This window comes from Scyliorhinus torazame, chromosome 15 (assembly GCF_047496885.1).
Source record: "Scyliorhinus torazame isolate Kashiwa2021f chromosome 15, sScyTor2.1, whole genome shotgun sequence".
Classification (NCBI taxonomy): Eukaryota; Metazoa; Chordata; class Chondrichthyes; order Carcharhiniformes; family Scyliorhinidae; genus Scyliorhinus; species Scyliorhinus torazame.
The window spans coordinates 102,039,689-102,061,985 of record NC_092721.1 but is presented as its reverse complement, the minus strand read 5'-3'; the positions used below and the strand labels follow the sequence as shown (position 1 = coordinate 102,061,985).

The 22,297-nt window shown below is 44.7% G+C and overlaps 1 protein-coding gene across 1 annotated transcript in view; it reads right to left on the bottom strand.

The window, feature by feature from the left end:
- The window catches only part of LOC140391720 (NADP-dependent malic enzyme-like), a 214,950-nt gene that overhangs the window by 98,535 nt on the left and 94,118 nt on the right, over positions 1-22,297 (bottom strand). Inside the window, exons 3-4 of the mRNA XM_072476489.1 lie at positions 15,120-15,253; positions 7,742-7,891 (exon numbers count right to left, since the gene is read on the bottom strand). Of these exons, the coding sequence (XP_072332590.1) occupies positions 7,742-7,891; positions 15,120-15,253 (284 nt within the window). The remainder of the gene's footprint in view (positions 1-7,741; positions 7,892-15,119; positions 15,254-22,297) is intronic.

Below are 22,297 nucleotides of genomic sequence, written 5' to 3'. Positions count from 1 at the left end.
CCGTAGCTCCCCTTCCATCCTTGACTCCACCTATCTCCCTCGCTGCCATCCTCTTACGGAGCTGGTGTGCCAGCATCCGGCTTGCCTTCTCCCCATACTCATTCGTCGCCCCCTGCGCTTTCCTCCACTGAAATGAAATGCCTCTGCCTTCCCTGTGGTCAACAGGTCGAACTCCGTCTGGAGATTGCGCCTTTCCCTAAGTAGTCCCTCTTCAGGGGCCTCTGCGTATCTCCTGTCCACTCTTAAAATCTCCCCCACTAACCTCTCCCTTTCCCTGCCCTCTCTCTTCTCCCTATGAGCCCTGATGGAGATGAACTCTCCCTTGACCACCGCCTTCAGCACCTCCCATACTACCCCCACCTGCACCTCCCCGTTGTCGTTGCCTCCAAGTACCTTTCAATGCACCCCCTCACCCTCCCGCACACCGCCTCATCTGCCAGCAGTCCCACATCCAACCGCCACAACGGGCGTTGGTCCCTCTCCTCTCCCAACTCCAGTTCCACCCAGTGCGGGGCGTGATCTGAAACGGCTATAGCCGAATACTCCGTTCCCTCCACTTTCAGGATCAGCGCCCTGCCCAGAACAAAATAATCTATCCGGGAGTAGGCTTTGTGCACGTGGGAGAAAAAAGAAAATTCCCTGGCCTGCGGCCTGGCAAACCTCCACGGATCCACTCCCCCCATCTGGTCCATAAACCCCCTAAGCACCTTGGCCGCAGGCGGCGTCTTTCCGGTCCTGGATCTGGAGAGATCCAGTGCTGGGTCCAACACCGTGTTGAAATCCCCCCCCCCCCCCCCCATTATCAAGCTTCCTACCTCCAGGTCCGGAATGCGCCCCAACATACGCTTCATGAATCCAGCATCGTCCCAGTTCGGGGCGTATAGGTTTACCAATACCACCCACGTCCCCTGCAACCTACTGCTCACCATCACGTATCGACCTCCATTGTCCACTACAATATTCTTGGCCTCAAACGACACCCGCTTCCCCACCAATATTGCCACCCCTCTGTTCTTCGCATCCAGCCCCGAATGGAATACCTGTCCTACCCATCCCTTTCTTAACCTGACCTGGTCTGCCACCTTCAAATGTGTCACCTGGAGCATGACCACGTCTGCCGCTTTATTTATTTTTAATTGGAATGGTCACAATGGGAAGTTCAAGTTGAGATGAGTATCATTCATAAAGAAGACTACTTCTGCTCTTTATTTCAGAATTTTCTGACTTAATATCTCCTTATGTGGTTCAGTGTCATTTTGTTTTACAATGCTCTCGTGAAACACCCTTGGCCATTCTGGTTCATCCAACAAACTGACCTGGTGATGGGCCTACTCGAAAGTCAAGCTCTCAGTGACTCTGTTCGCTTAACAGGGTTTCTATGACGGCACAGGCGCAAAATATCAGTAAGCACCATTCGGGAAACCACAATAAAGGCATTCTACCACCATGAAATGTTAATACGCTATATCAACAGGTCATACTTGTTACTGCATCTGATTCTGCCATCAACGCAATATGCTTTATGGTGTTCCTTAGAATGGCACCCAGGCAGCTAAGCTTCTAGATTCTAGAACAATCCTAAACTCAGCACGGAATGCTGCTTTCTCCTTTTTTTCAGTTCTCCAAAACACAGTGGCACTGTGGCACGATGGCACAGTGGTTAGCACTGCTATCTCACAGCGCCAGGAACCCAGGTTCGATTCCGGCCCTCAGTCACCGTCTGCATGGAGTTTGTATGTTCTGCCCGTGTCTACGTGGGTTTTCTCCAGGTGCTCTGGTTTCCTTCCACAGTCCAAAGATGTGCAGGTTAGATGAATTGGCCATGCTAAATTGCCCCTTCGTGTCCAAAACATTAGGTGGGGTTTTGGGGATAGGGTCATCTGGACTCGAAACATTAGCTCTTTTCTCTCCCTACAGATGCTGGCCGACCTGCTGAGATTTCCCAGCATTTTCTCTTTGGTTGCACATGATACACGTTCTCTTACAGTTTCTTACATAAACAACACCAGGCTCACAAATCAACAACTTATATTTATATAGCATCTTTAATGTAATAAAATGTCCAAGGGTGTTTCACGGGAGCATTGCAAAACAAAATGACACTGAACCACATAAGGAGATATTAAGTCAGAAAATCAAAATGTTGGTCAAGGACTGGCCTTATAGGAGGGAAGTGAGGTAGAGAGGCAAAAAGGTGCAGTGAGAAAACTCCAGAGTTTAGTGCCGAGGCAAAAGACAGCACAACCACCAATGGTGCAGAGTTAAGAGTCCAAAATTAGATGACAGCAAATACCTCAGAGGGTTGTGGGGCTGGAGGAAATTACAGAGGTAGGGAGGGACAAGGCCACTGAGGGATTTGAAAACTAGGATGTGAATTTTAAAATCAATGCATTGTTTGACCGTGAGCCAATGTAAGCTAGTGAGCACGGGGGTGATAGGTTAACAGGATTTGGTGCAAGTTGAGAGATGAACTGCAGAGTTTTGGATAACCTCGGGCATGTCTTTTTCAATGTTTAGTTTTTGACAAACATTTCAAATACCTCTGACGCAGTTTTTTTTTTTAAATGAAGCCTTGGCTCCTGAACTCGTAATGAACTCTGCCTAATCTTTTATCAAAATCAAAGTTAAGGTAAACTAGTTTTGTTCCAGCCCGTAATAATCCTGATCTCTGCAGATCCTATCCTCACTCCCCACTTCTCATACCTTTTTTTAATCTACATCACCTTCCCAGAGATATTTTTAAGGTGAATACTTTAATTCAAATGTGAATTATTCAAAACTGTTACATACAAAGGTGAGACTTAGCAGTGAGTCATTCAAAGCACAGTAAAACACGTATTACAAATTTGTACTACAAATCGGTGTAAGACTGGGAATTGCTATGGCAATAAATGACTAAACTTCGGGAACCAGTACATGACTTCTGAAAGTCCATTTGCAAATGCTTTGAGATATAGCCCAAGTATTTTGAAATGGGAACGGATAATATTTATAGTTTGAATAAACAAGCAATAACTATTTTAAAAGTGGAAAAAAATCATGGTCAAGGTATTCTACATGCTGCTGGCTTGGCACTTACACAAATTAAGTACTGAATTATAAAGGACAATAGGGCTGCTCAAGTCATGCACCTTGGCATCTGCACAATACTCACATAGATAAAGACCCCACTAAACTCTAAATACTTGAATAACTGCGCTCTGCACTGTTGCCAGGCAATAATGTCGCATTGTTACATTTTAATCTGCCATTCACCCATACTTGGTTGCGTATGCAAAATGTTCAAATACAAAAAACCTTTAGAAGTTGAAAAAGGGACAGAATTTAGTCATGAACCACAGACATCTGAAAGAAAAGACATGTGATCCAAATGAATAAATATTCAGTGTCTTTGCTTTGAAGCGCAAAAGAAAAACAGAAAAACACAGTTCCCCAAATTTCCACGAGCAGGATACCTGGAACCTTGGTGAACAATGGGACATAGGGCGGAATTCACCAGCCCTTCCCATGAGCAGGAACTTCCAGCCCCACCAGAGCCAGTGAGGAATGTAGATTGCCAGCGACTTCGATGGGACCAGAAGAGCCCAGTGGTAGCTGATGGCAAGCCACCTCCATCGTGGGAAAGTCCACCGCGAGTCAGAGATCACCGCATAACAAAAGAGACAGAGTAAGATGATGTAGAAAAAGGATGAAAATAATAGATGTCAGGTAGACTATATAGGTGAGAACCAAGCTGAGTACATAAGATTCAAAGGGGAAGTAAAAACAAAAAGAGAGAGTATGAGTAGAGACTGTGGCTAACATTAAAGAGAATTCAAAAGTCTTCTCCAAGCAGAAATATATATATATATATATATATATATATATATATAGTAAAAGGTGGTAAAAGAGTTGGGCCGATTAGGAATCCAAGAGATGACTTACCATATCAAGGCAGGTGGCATGGCTGAGGTTTTAAATTAGTATTTTGCACCTCCCTTTACCAAGGAAAAAGATGTTGCCCAAGTTACAGTTAAAGAGGTGGTAACTGCCATAGTGGATGAGCTGTATTTTGATGCAAAGGAACTATTAGAAGGCCAACCATGGAATAAAAGGGACAGTAAGAGCACAGATACTCTGAGTGACAGGAGACAGGTAGTGGTGAACAGTTATTTTACAGACTGGAGGAAGGTTGCGAATGGAGTTCACCAGGAGTTGGTATTAGGACGATTGCTTTTGTTGATATATATTAATGACATGGACTTGGGTGTACAGACCACAATTTCAAAACATGCAGAAGGCACATAACTTGGAAGAATAGTAAACTGTGAAAAAGATAATGATAGACTTCAAGAGGACATAGAAAAGTTGGTGGAATGGGTGAACTGGTGGCAGATCAAATTTAATGCAAAGAAATACAGAGTGATATATTTTGCCAAGAATCATAGAATCCCAACAGTAGGGGAGGCCATTTGGCCCATCACATCTGCACCGACCCTACGAAAAAGCACCAGACCTAGGCCCACTCCCCTGCCCTATCACTGCAACCTCTCCTAACCTTTGGACACGAAGGGGCAATTTAGCATGGCCAATCCACCTAATCTGCACATCCTTGGACTGAAAGGGCAATATGAACTAATGGATACAATTCTAATCCGGATGTAGGAACACAGAAATGCAGATATACAAGTGCATAAATCATTAAAGGTGGCAGGTCAGATTGAGAAAGTGGTTAAAGAAGCATTTGGGATCCTGGGCTTTATAAATAGAGGCATAGTTTGAAAGCAAGGAAGTAATGGTGACCTTTAACAGTCCCCTCTTGCAGACCCCAATCCTGGGACTAGTTAATGGACCAGCCATCCAAGTTTCAGACAAGGTGACCGAGTAACTTCTGCTTTGTTAAGTTTATGGAAGAACTGTGGCATGTTGTGTGTCTGCTATGGTGAGTTGCTAGATTTAGCAGGAAATGTTGCTGCATCCTCACAGGTATAGCAGAGGATTTGGTGACCCGTCAACACGAAGGCTGCAATAACATATGGAGGTGGCAGGTGTAGGACCTCTGTTCGTTGAAAAGGATGGGCCTAAGCTTTACGCAATACCCCATGCAAGATTGGAGCTGGACTTTCCATGCTCCTGGGCAGGGTCAACAGGCTATCTGGCAGGTCTATCACTGCACCAAGCATCCGAGTATGCATAATCAGTGTGCTCCTGTATGAATTCCTCACACGTGTGCACTGCAGCAGAACCCATCTGCAGACTTGTCTTCTGAGGAGTTGGCACAAGAACTAGCCTGGTTACAGCCCCACTTACACTCGATGACTCAACATGTGAAGATCCCAATTCTACACAAACTTTAACAGTTGTTGACTGTTAGTATCTGAACTAGTGGCTGCGAGTGTGATGTTAAGTAATGCGCATCTTCACCATTGCTGCAGTATTGTTCTCGTCATTTTTATTTTATTCATTAATGGGATGAGTGTGTTGCTGGCTAGGCCCGCATTTTTTTCCCATCCCTAATTGCCCTTAAGAAGGCGGTGGTGAGCCACCTTCTGAACCACTGCAGGTACACCAGAACCTGATGTAAGTACACCCACAATGCTGTTAGAGAGGAAATTCCAGCGTTTGACTCAACGACAGTGAAGGGCGAGCGATATTTTTCCAAGTCGGGATGGTGTGTGGCTTGGAGGGGAACTTCCATGTGTCTCCTGCACTTGTCTTTCTAGGTGGTAGAGGTCCACAGTTTGGAAGGTGCTGTCTATGGAGGCTTGGTGAGTTGCTGCATCTTGTAAATGGTACACACTGCTCCTTAGGCTACTGTGGTGAGGCAGGCAACAGTTCTTACCGGAAAGCCGAAAATCAGGCGGAAGTTGGGGTGGAGGACGGAGGTGACCCCATCTTCAGCTTGTTCATCGTGCCATTTAGCAAGATGAGGTTATAATAATAATAATCTTAATTGTCACAAGTAGGCTTACATCTACACTGCAATGAAGTTACTGTGAAAAGCCCCTAGTCGCCACATTCCGGCGTCTGTTCGGGTACACCGAGGGAGAATTCAGAACGTCCAAATTACCTAACAGGTAACAAGTCTTTCGGGACTTGTGGGAGGAAATCGGAGCACCTGGAGGGAAGCTACGCAGACACGGGGAGAACATGTGGACTCTGCGCAGACAGTGACCCAAGCTGGGAATCGAACCTGGGACCCTGGAGCCGTCCCTGATGGTTAAGATGGGAGTCTAGAAAAAGAATAAAGCAGAAGCATGCTATCAACCTTAATTTTCTCGCAATGCATTGGGCTCTATTGCAGCCAGCCCCATAATGCAGAAAATCACCTCTTCCAGAGTGCTCTGAAAATGCGAGCATCACCTCATCCACCAGTTCTGCTCTGCTCCTGGCGGGTATGGAATAGCTTGTCCTGCTTGAGAATGGGAAAAATGTCAGGGATTTCCACGTGTTTAAGTAATGTTCCTACCACACTTCAACAACTGGAGGTCTGAAGAACCAATGGGACGTGGTTTCCTTCCACAAGTCCCGAAAGACGTGCTTGTTAGGTGATTTGGACATTCCGAATTCTCCCTCTGTACCTGAACAGGCGCTGCAGTGTGGCGACGAGGGAATTTTCACAGTAACTTCATTGCAGTGTTAATGTAAGCCTGCTTGTGGCACTAATAAAGATTATTATTATATGCTGCAGATTTTGTGCACAATTTGTGCAGTGGCTGGACCAACTTACTGCTAACACATCATAAAATCATGGCTGAGTTTTAAAACCAGAGTAACCAACACAACAGATTGAAGAATTCTTTTAGCTCTGCAGCCCACCTTTTCAGGATGTATTTTTGTGCTGAAATGTTGCAGTAGTCCTTAAAAATTCAGGCACATTTCTTTTGAGAAAGTGCATTCTGTGTTGCACTGGCAGGTACACAGCAATCACAGGCAAGCGGTAAGTCAATTTATGAACAAACTAATTTCGACACCTTTCTTAAAACAGGAGCACCATGTCACTTTGACCATTCTATAAATCTGATGGCGCCTTTGCCGATAGAGTCTGACAACTAAGGACTACACACACACTGCAAGTCAGAACAAATGTAGGTATTACACTGACCTTGTAACTCTGACATTAAGCCTGAATTACTCATGGGGGTGTGGTGCCAGAAGAACCAGCCAGGTCAGAAATGGCATTTGTGTCTTGGCCACTGAGACTGTGAAGCACTGTTTGAAAACAAAGCCACCTTTGTTCCCACAATGTTTACAGCAAGATACTGTAAATCTCACTGTAATTTATTTAAAAAATTAAATTCTACTTCTCAGATGACTTAGTGGATAAAAGAATCAAAATAGTGCAACATAAAAACTAGTTTTGTGTTTAATATGTGCAGAAATAGCTGACCTCAGGTGACCAGCCGTAGAGCTGCAAATGGTGACAATGCCTAAACTAGAGTAGGAACAGGACATCAGATGAAAGATGATTCAGGACTGGGCTTGCCTGCAGTGCCCTTCATAACCAAATAGCTTGTTGATCAATCATTACCCAAGCTTAACATGGAGAATTGCAGTTTAATCAAGGTATCAGAGAACTAGGGGGGGAAATGTAATAGCTGAACTTCAGAAGTTATTAAATAGTCAGCTTGATGTGAGAAAACTTTGAAAAACAAGTATAATCACTCAGACACAAAATTGCAATGCAACCCAAGCAATGTGACAAAAGAGAGGCTTTTTAGAACAGGGGATGGAAGAGAGGAAGAGAAAAGTCTCAACTTACCGTGGCCGTCTAAAGGCAAGACCGTACTGTTGACATGCCAGGCCCACAGTCGGAGTGTAAATAATGGGCATAAATCTTTCAATGTTGGAAGTAATAATTCTATAGAAAAGTTTTTCATTCCGATCCTGCAGAGTCATTAGAATAATGTACCTGTTGAGGAAAGCATATTGAGGCAGATTTCAACAGGCAACATTGAAAAGCTCACTGATCAGAATTGGTAGATTATCATAGAATTTACAGTGTAGAAGAGAGATTCATTTGACTATTCCAACTAGATTTCAAATCCAGTTTTAAGAAAATAAATCAAGTACATCCTTGCTGACGGTTAAACGTCCTAAAGGGGAAACACAAGTACATCTTTCTAAAATGAATGGTTTATACATTCATTTATACTTGAATATTGAACAAACTGATGGGCTAAACGTGATTTCTGCTGAGAGGTCCCTGACACACACAGTAGCAGCAGTGAAGAGCAGACAAGAAAAAGGATTAAGCAAAAGCAAAACACTGCAGAGATACTGGAATCCAAATAAAATAGAGCGCATTAAAATTCTCAGCAGGTCAGGCAGCAGGGGTGAAGGAGGAACCAGGTAACGGAGAATTTTGACATGAAAAACAGGAAAGTTTGGATCATGTTTTGGGGATGTGAGGGGTTGCTAAAGTCTTAAAAATGAGGTTCCCAAACAAACTGCCTTTAATCCACCCACTTGCAGTTTTAACCAAGGTCAGAATAATGGGTGGGCAGCCAACTTGTTCCAAGGATGTAGGTTGGTTCGTTGATTGTAAAAAGGAGGTTCATCATTCAGCTTTCAAACTTTAACTATGGATGGCCATATTTCACAAGCCTCAGAATCCAGCAGAAACTCGCAAGCGAGGGCTTGGTGGATCTAGGAGATGAGAGCCTTTATATCGGTCTTCTGGATTCAGTGTACCTGCCCGAGCAATGCGATCAGGTATCTTCTACCACCCACCCCTGGAGCCTTCCCACAAGGCCATGACCTCACCCACTCCTTTAGGCCTCCAACTACATATGCTCCCCAGGTCTCCAGACACCCCCACTCCCCAGGCCTCCGATTTCTGCCCCTACATTCCATCTTCTCTTCCAACCTGCCCGGAAGCCTCTGATTCTACCCCACGCACCATTCCCACAAGATCCTCAACCCGGTTCTAGGCCTCTAATTTCCCCTCTCCTCTATTCCCCAGGTTCAGCAACCCACATGAAAAGCCCCTTTCCCCTCCTTCAGTTAGCCCCAATCAGGCTTGCTTTCCAGGTGGTGAACTGAGCAGTGACGGCATACAAGTGCGGTGTTAAAACTTACAGGGGAATCCTAATTTTCTGAAAGTTGTCAGCCTGAGCAGTCGTTTTTTTTAAATTAGTAAGAACTTTTAAAGCAACATAGTCCATCAACACTATAATTCAGAAATATGTGCCACCACTGTTGCTGCATTAAAGTTGAAACTGTGCTGTTACCCAACCAGAACACCATGTTGGGAAGTTGTAAGAGAACACTGGTTACATATTGATATTTATATACAATATTTACATGTATACTAATTGTGATGTGTAAGGGCCCTTCCTGTTGATTCCCTTATTTCCCATTTATTTTACTTTGTCGTTATTATTTTTGGGCTGCATGGTAACACAGTGGTTTAGCACTGCTGCCTCACAACGTCAGGGACCCAGGTTCAATTACAGGCTCAGGTGACTGTCTTGTGTGGAATTTGTACTTTCTCCCAGTGTCTGCGTGGGTTTCCTCCGGGTGCTCCAGTTTCCTCTCACAGCCCAAAGATGTGCAGGTTAGGTGGATTAGCCATGATAAATTGGCCCCTAGTGTCCAACGGGTTAGGTGTGGTTACGGGGATAAGGTGGGGGCTTTGTCCTAAGCAGTTGCTCTTTCCAAGGGTTGGTGCAGACTCGATAGGCCGAATGGCCTCCTTCTGCACTGTAGGGATTCTATTATCTGTGGATATTGAATGGACATATCCCCTTTAAATCGAACAGAGGAAGTGAGGAACTCAATGAAGATTTAGATTTTGATCAGAAGAACTCAGACTTTCTGGCACCTGAGAGATCGGAGGGATTTGGTTTGATTGGTTGGCTGGCAGCCAAAGGATTGGCCAAAGACTGTGTATTTTAAACACGTTTGGAATAAAATACATATTTAAAAAATCATTGTAAAAATTTGTGACAGAGTACCAATCAAATATATATCATTGTATTAAAAATGTCACTGTTTGCGTTCTTTGTATGGGTAGCAGTAGCTTGGATAGGTTGGTTGAGTAGCATCAGCAGTGATACCGGGGAAGTGGTAGTTGTGGGAGCATGGATGCTGCATTTTGAGGAAGGACAGCAGGTTTGTGCATAACGGGACCACTGCAACACCCTGGGACAGCACCTCTGCAACCCTAATAGTTTGCCAGAATGTTGCAAGATTCTGAAAGCCCTTTTGAACAATGGTATTTGTGGCAGTCCAGCTTGCATGGAACCAAGCTCACCTTGCATAGTAACAGGTGTGGATCTCATGACTACTGCGCTGAGGCATTGGGTGGCTTGAGTTGACCAATATCTCCACCCTGGACTCGCTAATTATGTAGCATCTGATGGATGATCTATCAGCTTCCAGAGCAGCACAAGCAGAAGCCATCAAAACGTCTCAGTCGTCAAAGGTTGGTGGGTATGGCTGACAGGATGAATGCACGTCAATGCTGCCAGGCTACTGGACATTCATCACAACATCATCATGGCTTCGCACCAAATGCACATTGATGGGGTGTGTATCTTTGTGTGGGTGTGGGGTGAGTGAATGTGGGTGTGTGTGTGTGTGTGTGTGTGTGTGTGTGTGCGATTCCTGCTTCCCAAGATCACTTCTCCTAATACTCTCTAGCAAGACAAAAGGCAAAGAAGTTCCCCATGCCTACTGTACATGGCCTTTGTCACTTTGATGCAGTGATCCAAGAAAAACCGAAGTGTTGGAAACGTCACTTGCACCCACCTGGAAGGATAACAGTCGTAGAAACTGAGGGCAACAGTTATCTTCACGACCGCTGGCAACATCGTCCTCCCCCTGCTATGTAGCTGGAGATCTCATTTTTAAAAATTCATTTTACGGTATGTGGGAGTTCTTGGCTAGGCCAGCTTTTATTGCCTACTCCCAATTGCTCTGTGGAGTAGATATACACCACCACAGTGCTGTTAGAGCACTGATGCTTCACGGCACCGAGGACCCGGGTTCGATCCCAGCCCCGTGGGTGTTCGTGTTTGCACATTCTCCCACGTATGCATGAGTCTCAACACCACAAACCCAAAGATGTGCAGAGTAGGTGGATTGGCCACGCTAAGTTGCCCATTAATTGGGGGGAAAAAAGAATTGGGTATTCAAAATTATTTTTAAAACAGTGATGTTAGGGAGTGAGTTTCAGGATTTTTACCCAGTGACTGTGAAGGACCGGCAATATATTTCCAAATCAGGACGGTGTGTGACTTGGAAGGAAGCTTCCAGGTGATGGCAGTCTCATGCGTCGGATTCCTTGTCCTTCTAGATGGTAATGGTTGTGTGTTTGGAAGGTGCTGTCTAAGAAACCTTGGTGAGTTCCTGCAGTGTATCTTGTAGATGGTACACATGGCTACCACTGTTGATCGGTGTTGGAGGGAGTGAATGTTTGTGGAAGGGTCTGAATCAAGCGGGCTGCTTTGTCCTGGATGGTGTCAAATGTTTTGAGTGTTGTTGGAGCGGCACTCATCCAGGCAAGTGAAGAGTAATCCATTAGACTCCTGACTTGTGCCTTGTAGCTGGTGACAGGCTTTGGGGGGGGGGGGGGGGTCAGGGGGTATTTCTCACCGTAGGATTCCTCGCGTTTGACCTGCCCTGGTAGCCACAGTATTAATATGACTTATCCAGTTAAGTTTCTGATCAATGGTAACCCCTAGGATGTTGATTGTGGGGGATTCAGCAATGGTAATACCATTGAATGTCAAGGAGCGATGGTTAGATTTTCTCTTTTTGGAGATGGTCAATGCCTGGCACTTGTGTGGCAAGAATGTTATTTGACAGCCCAGGCATGTATATTGTCCACGTCTTGCTGCATTTGGACATGGACATCTTCAGTGTCTGAGTCATCAAATGGTGCTGAACATTCACCATTGTGCAATCATCAGTGAACATCCCCACTTCTGACCTTATGATGGAAGCAAGGTCATTGATGAAGCACTTAAAATGGTTGGGTCTAGGACACTACCCTGAGGAACTCCTGCAGTGATGTCCTGGAACTGAGATGACTGACCTCCAACAGGCAGAACCACCTTCCGTTATGCTAGATGTGGCTCCAGCCAGCGGAGAGCTTTGCCCTGTATTGCCAATGACTCCAGTTTTGCTAGGGATCCTTGATGCCATGCTCTATCAAATGTTGCCTTGGTATCAAGGGCGGCCACTTTCACCTCACCTTTGGAATTCAGTTCTTTTGTCTATGTTTGAACCAAGGCTGTAAGGAGTTCAGGAGCTGAGTGACATTGGCAGAACTTCTGCATGTCTGTGAGCAGGTTGTTGCTAAGCAAGTGCTCGTTGATAGCACTTTTAATGACCTCTTCCAAGACTTTACTGATGATCACAAGTGGACTGATGGGGCGGTAATCGGCCAGGTAGATTTGTCCTGTTTCCTGTGTGCACGGCATACCTGGGCGATTTTCCACATTGCCGGGTAGATGCCAATGTTGCAGTTGTACCAAACAGCTTGCTTCGGGGCACAAAGCTATTTTACAGCAATTCTGGTGCACAAGGCATCAGAATATTGTCAGGGCCCATAGCCTTTTCAGTATCCAGTGCCTTCACTAGAGAAAGGATTGGCCCACTCAAAGACAAAAGAGGGAATTCTTAATGAGTACTTTGCATTGGTATTCACCAAGGAGAGGGACATGACGGATATTGAGGTGAGGGATGGATGTTAAAATACTCTAGGTCAAGTCAGCATAAAGAAGGGGGAAGTTTTGGGTATTCTAAAAGGCATTAAGGTGGACAAGTCCCCAGGTCCGGATGGGATCTATCCCAGGTTACGGAGGGAAGTGAGGGACGAAATAGCTGGGGCCTTACAGATATCTTTGCAGCATCCTTGAGCACGGGTGAGGTCCCGGAGGAATGGAGAATTGCTAATGTTGTCCCTTTGTTTAAGAAGGGTAGCAGGGAATTATAGACCTGTGAACTTGACGTCAGTGGTAGGCAAACTGTTGGAGAAGATACTGAGGGATAGGATCTATTCACATTGGAAGAAAATAGACTTATCAGTGATAGGCAGCATGGTTTTGTGCAGAGAAGGTCATGTCTTATAAACCTAATAGAATTCTTTGAGGAAGTGACAAAGTTAATTGATGAGGGAAGGGCTGTAGATGTCATATACATGGACTTCAGTAAGGCGTTTGATGAAATTTCCCATGGCAGGTTGATGGAAAAAGGGAAGTTGTGTGGGGTTCAGGGTGTACTAGCTAGATGGATAAAGAACTGGCTGGGCAACAGGAGACAGAGAGTAGTGGTGGAAGGGAGTGTCTCAAAATGGAGAAAGGTGACTAGTGGTGTTCCACAGGGATCTGTGCTCAAACCACTCTTGTTTGTGATGTACATAAATGATCTGGACGAAGGTATAGGTGGTCTGATTAGCAAGTTTGCAGATGATGCTAAGATTGGTGGAGTTGCAGATAGCAAGGAGGACTGTCAGAGAATAGAACAAAATATTGATAGATTGGAGAGTTGGGCAGAGAAATGGCAGATGGAGTTCAATCCAGGCAAATGTGAGAAGATGCATTTTGGAAGATCTAATTCAAGAGCGGACTATACGGTCAATGGAAGAGTCCTGAGGAAAATTGATGTACAGAGAGATCTGGGAGTTCAGGTCCATTGTACCCTGAAGGTGGCAATGCAGGTCGATAGAGTGGTCAAGAAGGCATACAGCATACTTGCCTTCATCGGACAGGGTATTGAATACAAGAGTCGGCAGGTCACGTTACAGTTGTATAGGACTTTGGTTAGGCCACATTTGGAATACTGTGTGCAGTTCTGGTCGCCACATGACCAGAAGAATGTGGATGCTTAAGAGAGGGTGCAGAGGAGGTTCACCAGGATGCTGCCTGGTATGGAGGGTGCTAGCTATGAAGAAAGGTTGAGTAGATTAGGATTGTTTTCGTTGGAAAGACGGAGGTTGAGGGGGGACTTGATTGTGGTCTACAAAATTATGAGGGGTATGGACGGGGTGGATAGCAACAAGCTTTTTCCAAGAGTGGGGGTGTCAATTACAAGGCGTCACGATTTCAAGGTGAAAGGGGGAAAGTTTAAGGGAGAGGTGCGCGGAAAGTTTTTTACGTAGAGGGTGGTGGGTGCCTGGAACGCTTTGCCAGCGGAGGTGGTAGAGGCAGCACGGTAGCATTGTGGATAGCACAATTGCTTCACAGCTCCAGGGTCCCAGGTTCGATTCCAGCTTCGGTCACTGTCTGTGCGGAGTCTGCACATCCTCCCCGTGTGTGCATGGGTTTCCTCCGGGAGCTCCGGTTTACTCCCACAGTCCAAAGATGTGCAGGTTAGGTGGATTGGCCATGATAAATTGCCCTTCGTGTCCAAAATTGCCCTTAGTGTTGGGTGGGATTACTAGGTTATGGGGATAGGGTGGAGGTGTTGACCTTGGGTAGGGTGCTCTTTCCAAGAGCCGGTGCAGACGCGATGGGTCGAATGGCCTCCTTCTGCACTGTTATTTCTATGATAGCATCATTTAAGATGCATCTAGACAGATATATGAATGGGCGGGGAACAGAGGGAAGTAGATCCTTGGAAAATAGAAGACAGGTTTAGATAAAGGATCTGGATCAGTGCAGGTTGGGAGGGCCGAAGGGCCTGTTCCTGTGCTGTAATTTTCTTTGTTCAACCATTTCTTGATATCAGGTGGAGTGAATCGAATTGGCTGCAAACTGGCATCTGTGGTGGGCAGGGACCTGTGGAGGAGGCACCACGCCCGATGAATGCAGAAACCTCTGTCATTTCCTCCAATCACAATCAACAGTAATTCCATTCAGCATGCAGCAGCACCAAAGGAAAGTTAAAAGTGCCTTGCCTACAAGTCGAACAGTGATTCTTTTAAATAACTTGGCAGGTGGCAGTGGTGGCTGGGGGCGGGGTGGAGAGGAGCATGGTGGCCAATTCAGCTAAACAAGTGTTTAGCTGGGAGTGGATTTAGGAATTGGTAGGGAGGGAGGGAGTTAATATTAGACATAGACATAGATCACATTTTTCAATCCTTGACTTCAAAATGTTTAATCACCAACAAAAGAAAATAACAGAAATCATCCTTTTACACATTTTCCATATATCTGTTGAATTACAATTCTTTTATAACAATTACCTACTTGTCAAGGTCGTTAGTTTTGGTCTCATAGCTTTTGAGGACACGGAGAACTTGAACATCTTGGGTTAAAAAACATGGTGGGAGCAGGCCATGGATTCCAAGCTGCAATCGTTCTTCAAGACTAAACGCCATACCCTGTAAAAACAAGACCATCTCCAATAAAACTCCACATTTACAACAATGTTGTAACACTAGCCCAACAAATAAATCACACAAGTGAGAATATCCGTAATCTGCAAAGGCAGTGAGGTTGATATTAACCTCCGAAGACAGGTAAAAGAGAGCGAGAGGGTTCAAGTTTAAATTTGGAGACAGGGTGACCAGGATTGTCCAGGGATTTGGCTTGAAGTCCCGCATCATGGGCTTGAGCTTCCCAGGGCACCATTTGTCCCAGATTGCTCTAGGTAGCAGGTGAGAGTTTCCTGTCTAATTATTATTGGCATCTGTACATACGCAACCCAGATTTGGCACAGTCTGCATGCACAGATACAACCTTGCGGGAACAGCAGCTCTATTGGCCAGAGTCACTCTCCTCCCAGCTTCAGCAGGTGGGCTGGGGAAGTGGGGGGGGGGGGGCATGGATGCCTGAAGGGAAGTATTTAGGCAGGAGAAAGAGGGTTTGTGGATTCCACCAGATTGTGAGGGTGCTGAACGAGTCAATACTGCAAAAGACAGGGCAGCACGGTGGCGCAGTGGGTTATCCCTGCTGCCTCACGGCGCCGAGGTCCCAGATTCGATCCCGGCTCTGGGTCGCTGTCCGTGTGGAGTTTGCACATTCTTCCCGTGTTTGCATGGGTTTCGCCCCACAACCCAAAGATGTGCAGTGTAGGTGGACTGGCCATGCTAAATTGCCCCTTAATTGGAAAAATGAATTGGGTACTCTAAATTTATATTAAAAAAAATACTGCAGAAGACTACAACAAAAGACTTGCAGAATAAGCAAATAATTGGCAAATGAAATTCAACACAGAGAAATGCAATGTAGTACATTTGGTTGGAAGAATAGAAAGGTAATTAATTGAAAGGTGCCAGTCTAGGTTGGGTAGAGGAACAAAGGAATATCAGAGTACAAATGCATCAATCACCACATGTTGCACCACAGGTTAGCAAGGCGATAAAAAAAACACTTGGTTTTACTTACAGAAGAATAGAATTGAAAAGTGGGGAAGTTATGCTAAATCTGTATTGCTCTTGGTTAGACCACGGTTAGTAGTGTATGCAGTTCTGGTCACCATATTACAAAATAGATGTAAAGAGGAGATTTACAAAGGTGATACCAGAAATGCGCGGGTATACGCACCAGGAAAGGATCGAGCATCTGGGTCTCTTTTCTCAGGAACAAAAGTCAGCTTAATGAAAGGTTTTGATAGAGTGGATACAGAATGTTTCTTCTTATGGGGAAGAGCGTGACTAGAGGCCATCAATATAAAACAATCACCAAAACATCCAATCGGGAATTTAGAATACATTTCTTCACCCAAAGAGTAGTGATTCTGTTGAACTCACTACTACAGGGAGCAGGTGAAGTGTATAGTATAGATGCATTTAAGGGGAACCTAGGCAGGAATTTGGGGAATAAGGTTTATGATGGTCACTTTAAAAATAACAAAATATGAGGGACGGCAGAGTGGGTTATAAGCACTGACATGGACTATCAGGTTGTCAACCTAGCCGCCTGCCTGGCAAGGAATGAAAGAACACAATAATGAGATTTGCCGTTAGATTTGGTGGCTCCTTCACACCCCTGGCGCTTTCCCCTGCAAACCACCATTCCAGCACTTTCTCTCCAAATATCAAGCGTAACACCTATTTCAACCATTCTTACTGAAGATAATTCTATGAATAATTGGGGGTGCAACACTATTTCGTGCTGTAATGAGCACAGAGATTGCCTCCAAAGGGACCCTGATAACACAAAGACTCAGAAACTGCACTGGAGAAACAAGCAAGCAAGTCACTTTTGTCCCACAATGTTTGATTTTTAACTCTCCGTTTCAACTTCTGGGGAAAGCATGCACATACATCTTATTTGAATCTATTCTAATCAAAACTTTGTAAACGAGACTGTCCAGCAACATCTCTCCAGTGGTCGAGAAGATATATTCTGGCACAGTGAGTCATATTAAGAGTCTACCGCTCAGCAAGACTTTGACCATACGGAGTATAAGGAGCGATTTATGGTCTTCTCTGCATGTTGTCAGACAGATATGATATTCAGTTACTGGGAAGACATAATCTTCTTGAAATACTAAAACTCCCCTTTGGAACAAGCAAGTCCAGACTGTATTGAATATCCCATGTTTTCTACCAGTTTTTCAGGTCTCACTGTCCCAAAACAGGGCAAGTCACTGAATCATTATAACTTGAAATGAACGCCCTTTTTCTCCCTCATATTTTGTGGCATAGCCAGCAAATCAATAGCACTGTAAACATTTCAGTCCTTTGCAATCTATCTTCATGGCATTTCCTGGATTTTATGGTTTAATACTCCAAATTTGGTCAGAACGGAGGTCAAAAGGTTAATAGTCACAGGCTTACTTCACAAGATAAACAACAACAATGTATGAAGCAAGAAAAATGAAAACAGAATGTTAAATGGGTCTTTTTCTCCATTAAAAGATAGCGAGGGTATTTCAGACAAACACTGAAGGAATGGTGTACTTTATTTTTTAAATGTGCTTTCTAACTGTAGTATTAGGGTGTTCAGAACTTAAAGGGTTAATGTGGGACTGGTGAAATACTACCTACCGCTCACATGATAATGTAAAGGGAGTCACATGATTAGTATTAGTCTGGTCGTCATCTAAATGGCAAAAGTGCATGTATATTCGGTACACAGTTATGTTCTACAATAAATAGTTACTGTTCAGACTCTATGCTTCATATCCTCGTCCCCCTCAGACAGTCGCAACAACTAATAACATGGCAGCAGCAGATGAAGGACTCCAAAATCTCCAAAAATGAAAATTGAAAAATCGCAGTCTGACCTGAAAAAATAATGCCAAAATGGAAGACTCTGATGAAACAGTTGGAAATCACCAGAAAGGCTCCATAACAGACGTGGAGGCTAGGAGGCAGAGAGGAAATCAACTGTGCAGTTCAAGAACTCCACCATTGCACATGGATGTTCGTTGAAAATCCCAATCATAAAGCAGCGTCATAGAACCTAGTGAGGATCGAGGAAGGGAAGGGTAAGCAAACATTTAAAAAGGGTTTTTGAAAAGCTTCCGAACAAGGTGTAGTAGCCAGGCAGTTCATTTTTAAACACATGGTTTGAAACAAGCCACAGCCCGAGTCCAGAGAAGACACCATAACACATGGCAACTGCACGGTGAAAAAAATGTAGAAGACGTTTTTTTTAAACAGCTTGTCAAGCAACAAATAAAAGGCTTTTCACCACTAACCCAGGAAATATTAAATATGATTGATGTTGGGAATATGTTGAGCAAAACTTGTAAATTGTAACTTCTATATTTCTCCTGTCAATCTTATTCCCATTTTTATTATTTGCTGAAGGAACATATTAATGTCAAAAGACCGGACATATGTTTTGATTTGTCCAGGTGGGAGATAATTTAATTATGGATCATCGGTTTTATGGGATTCTTGTTCAGTGCACATCATTTCTCTAAGGGAATGTGGTTAACACACATCATAATCTAGATGCAAGAAAGCAATGGATGCCTGTGCAGAACAAAGTGGGGATTACTAATGGATATAAATACGGAAGTAGATTTTGTCAAAAATAATAGGTCTGCTTTAAAATAAAGTAAGCTGGGGAAATAAGAAAAGGCTGTTTAATATTTGTGCCAAAAACCTGCTCATCAGAATTTTCTCTCCTGGGAAAGGAACCGTGTTTTGTGAATCCTGGAACTAATTTCTGAAGAGGTCTTTTCCTCTCCATTAGTTCTGACTAAATGTATTTCCTCTTGTTGATGATGGAAACTATGATCAAAGTTTGTTGTAGGACTTGCAGCTCATCACGATTGTGGAACAGATGATTTTGAGAAATTTCAGAATAGCCCCAAAGATGATTGCCACATTTCATGTTCTTTTGACCATTTTCTGCAGGAGATATTTGGAAAATAAGTTGCTTTAAATGTGTTTTTTTAAACTTAGATGTAGGCGTTAGCTTTGAAGAAAAATGACTGCACCTGAGACAACAGATATATAGTTAGGTGCTAATAAGCAATTGTTTTCTCAGACTGAAAATAAGGAATTTATTGGCTTGTCTTGCAACAACAGATAAGGACCTCACGTCCATCCTTTGGGAAACATTCGGTCACAGTTGTTGGCAGGAGTTCTACCAAACCTTCTCTCTTCGGTATGAAGAGAGATAAAATACAATTTTCCTCTTTTAAGAAAAATAACAACAAGCTTGACCTAAATAATCTAGTGCATAATTCTAGTTCACAGAACACAATATATCCAGTTGAATCAAATCAATATGCTAACACATTTTGTTCCCCACGGCACCCTGACCCCACTCCTCTGATTTCTAATCAGAGGCAGTATGGTAGCACAGTGGTTCGCACTGTTGCTTCACATCGCCAGGGTCCCAGGTTCGATTTCTTCTTGGGTCACTGTCTGTGTGGAGTCTGCATGTTCTCCCCGTGTCTGCGTGGGTTTCCTCCGGATGCTCCGGTTTCCTCCCACGTGTCCCGAAAGACATTTTGTTAGGTGAATTGGACATTCGGAATTCTCCCTCTATTTACCCGAACAGGCGCTGGAACGTGGCGACTAGGGGCTTTTCACAGTAACTTGATTGCAGTGTTAATGTAAGCCTACTTCTGACAATAATAAAGATTATTAGATTATTATTAATTAGTGTAATTGAACTCTAACACAAAATACTTTCTTCCCATTCAGGGGATTGAATTATCTTGCTCTGTCTGAACTCTGCTATCCACCTGTTATAAATATCAGTACCAGTTTGAAATAGTAAGAAGTCTTACAACACCAGGTTAAAGTCCAACAGGTTTGTTTCGATGTCACTAGCTTTCGGAGCACTGCTCCTTCCTCAGGTGAATGAAGAGGCATGTTCCAGAAACATATATGGACAAAGTCAAAGATGCAAGACAATGCTTGGAATACAAGCATTTGCAGGTAATTAAGTCTTTACAGATCAAGAGATATGGGTAGCCCCAGGATAAGGAGGTGCGAATTGTCTCAAACCAGGACAGTTGGTAGGATTTCGCAAGCCCAGGCCAGATGGTGGGGGATGAATGCAATACGACATGAATCCAAGGTCCCGGTTGAGGCCGTACTCACGTGTGCGGAACTTGGCTACAAGTTTCTGCTCGGTGATGTTGCGTTGTCGCCCGTCCTGAAGGCCGCCTTGGAGAAGGCTTACCCGGAGGTCAGAGGCTGAATGCCCTTGACTGCTGAAGTGTTCCCCGACTGGCAGGGAACATTCCTGCCCGGCGATTGTCGCGCGATGTCCGTTCATCGATTGACGCAGCGTCTGCATGGTCTCGCCAATGTACCACGCTTCGAGACATCCTTTCCTGCAGCGTATGAGGTAGACAACGTTGGCCGAGTCACACACACTTTTGTGTACCTGGTGGGTGGTGTTCTCACGTGTAATGGTGGTACCCATGTCGATGATCTGGCACGCCTTGCAGAGATTGCCAAGGCAGGGTTGTGTGGTGTCGTGGTTGCTGTTCTGAAGGCTGGGTAGTTTGCTGCAAACAATGATTTGTTTGAGGTTGCGCGGTTTGTCATGATATTCAGATAAACATCATGGTGCAAACACACATACACACCAATGGACAGATCAACGGACCAATCAACACACACGCAACATCACAGCCAATCGCAAACAAGGGCACACGAACTATAAAACGGGGAACACTACAGTTCCTGCTCAGTCCAGCAGGAGACAGCTCAGGGCACAGAGCTCACAGTAAGCCACTCAGACATTCACCATGTGCTGAGTGCCTCTCCAAGATAGTGTTAGGGCTGGGTCCACAGGTTAAAGGGTAATGAACGAACCGCAGTAACCAGTTTACAGATGTTGTTATTGATAGTAATGAAACAGAGTTGTACCATCTGCAACCGTGTTGGTTCGTCTGTGTAGCAGAGCACCCAACATGACACGGTTGTTTGAAGGCAAGTAGTGGGGGGGTGAGGATGACCTTGGCAAGATGTTCATCTTCATCGATGACATGTTGAAAGCTGCGAAGAAGATGTTGTAGTTTCTCCGCTCCGGGGAAGTACTAAATGATGAAGGGTACTCTGTCGGCTGTGACCCGTGTTTGTCTTCTGACGAGGTCGGTGCGGTTCTTTGCTGTGGCGCGTTGGAACTGTCGATCGATGAGTCGAACGTCATATCCCGTTCGTATGAGAGCATCTTTCAGCGTCTGTAGATATCCGTTACGCTCCTCCTCGCCTGAGCAGATCCGTGGGCTTGCGGTAAAGCGAAGTGCTGAGGTGACCGTCCTTGATGGAGATGAATGTGTCCAAGAACGCAACCGATTTTGGAGAGTAGTCCATGGTGAGTCCGATGGTGGGATGGAACTTATTGATGTCACCGTGTAGTCGTTTCTTCGCCGTAGGTCCAAAGGAAAAAAATGTCATCGATGTATCTGGTGTATAATGTCGGTTGAAGGTCCTGTGCAGTGAGGAGGTCTTGTTCAAACTTGTGCATGAAGATATTGGCATATTGAGGTGCGAATTTGGGCCCCATGGCTGTTCTGTGCGTCTGGATGAAGAACTTGTTGTCGAAGGTGAAGACGTTGTGATCCAGAATGAAGCGGATGAGTTGCAGAATTGCGTCTGGAGATTGGCAGTTGTCAGTGTTGAGTACTGAGGCTGTTGCAGCAATGCCGTCGTCATGGGGGATGCTGGTGTAGAGTGCCGAGACATCCATTGTGATGAGGAATGTTCCTGGTTCAACTGGTCCATGGGTGCTGAGTTTCTGTTGGAAGTCCGTCGTGTTGCGACAGAAGCTGGGTGTTCCTTGTACAATGGGTTTCAAGATGCCCTCGATGATAGCCAGAGAGGTTCTCAGACAGGGTCCCATTGCCTGATACGAGAGGACGGCCTGGTGTATTGGCTTGTGTATTTTCGGGAGGCAGTAGAGATCTCCAACGCAGGGAGTACGTGGGATAAGAGCACGTAGGGTGCTCTGAAGTTCTGGAACCAAGGTCTTGATCAGTCTGTTGAGTTGGCGGGTGT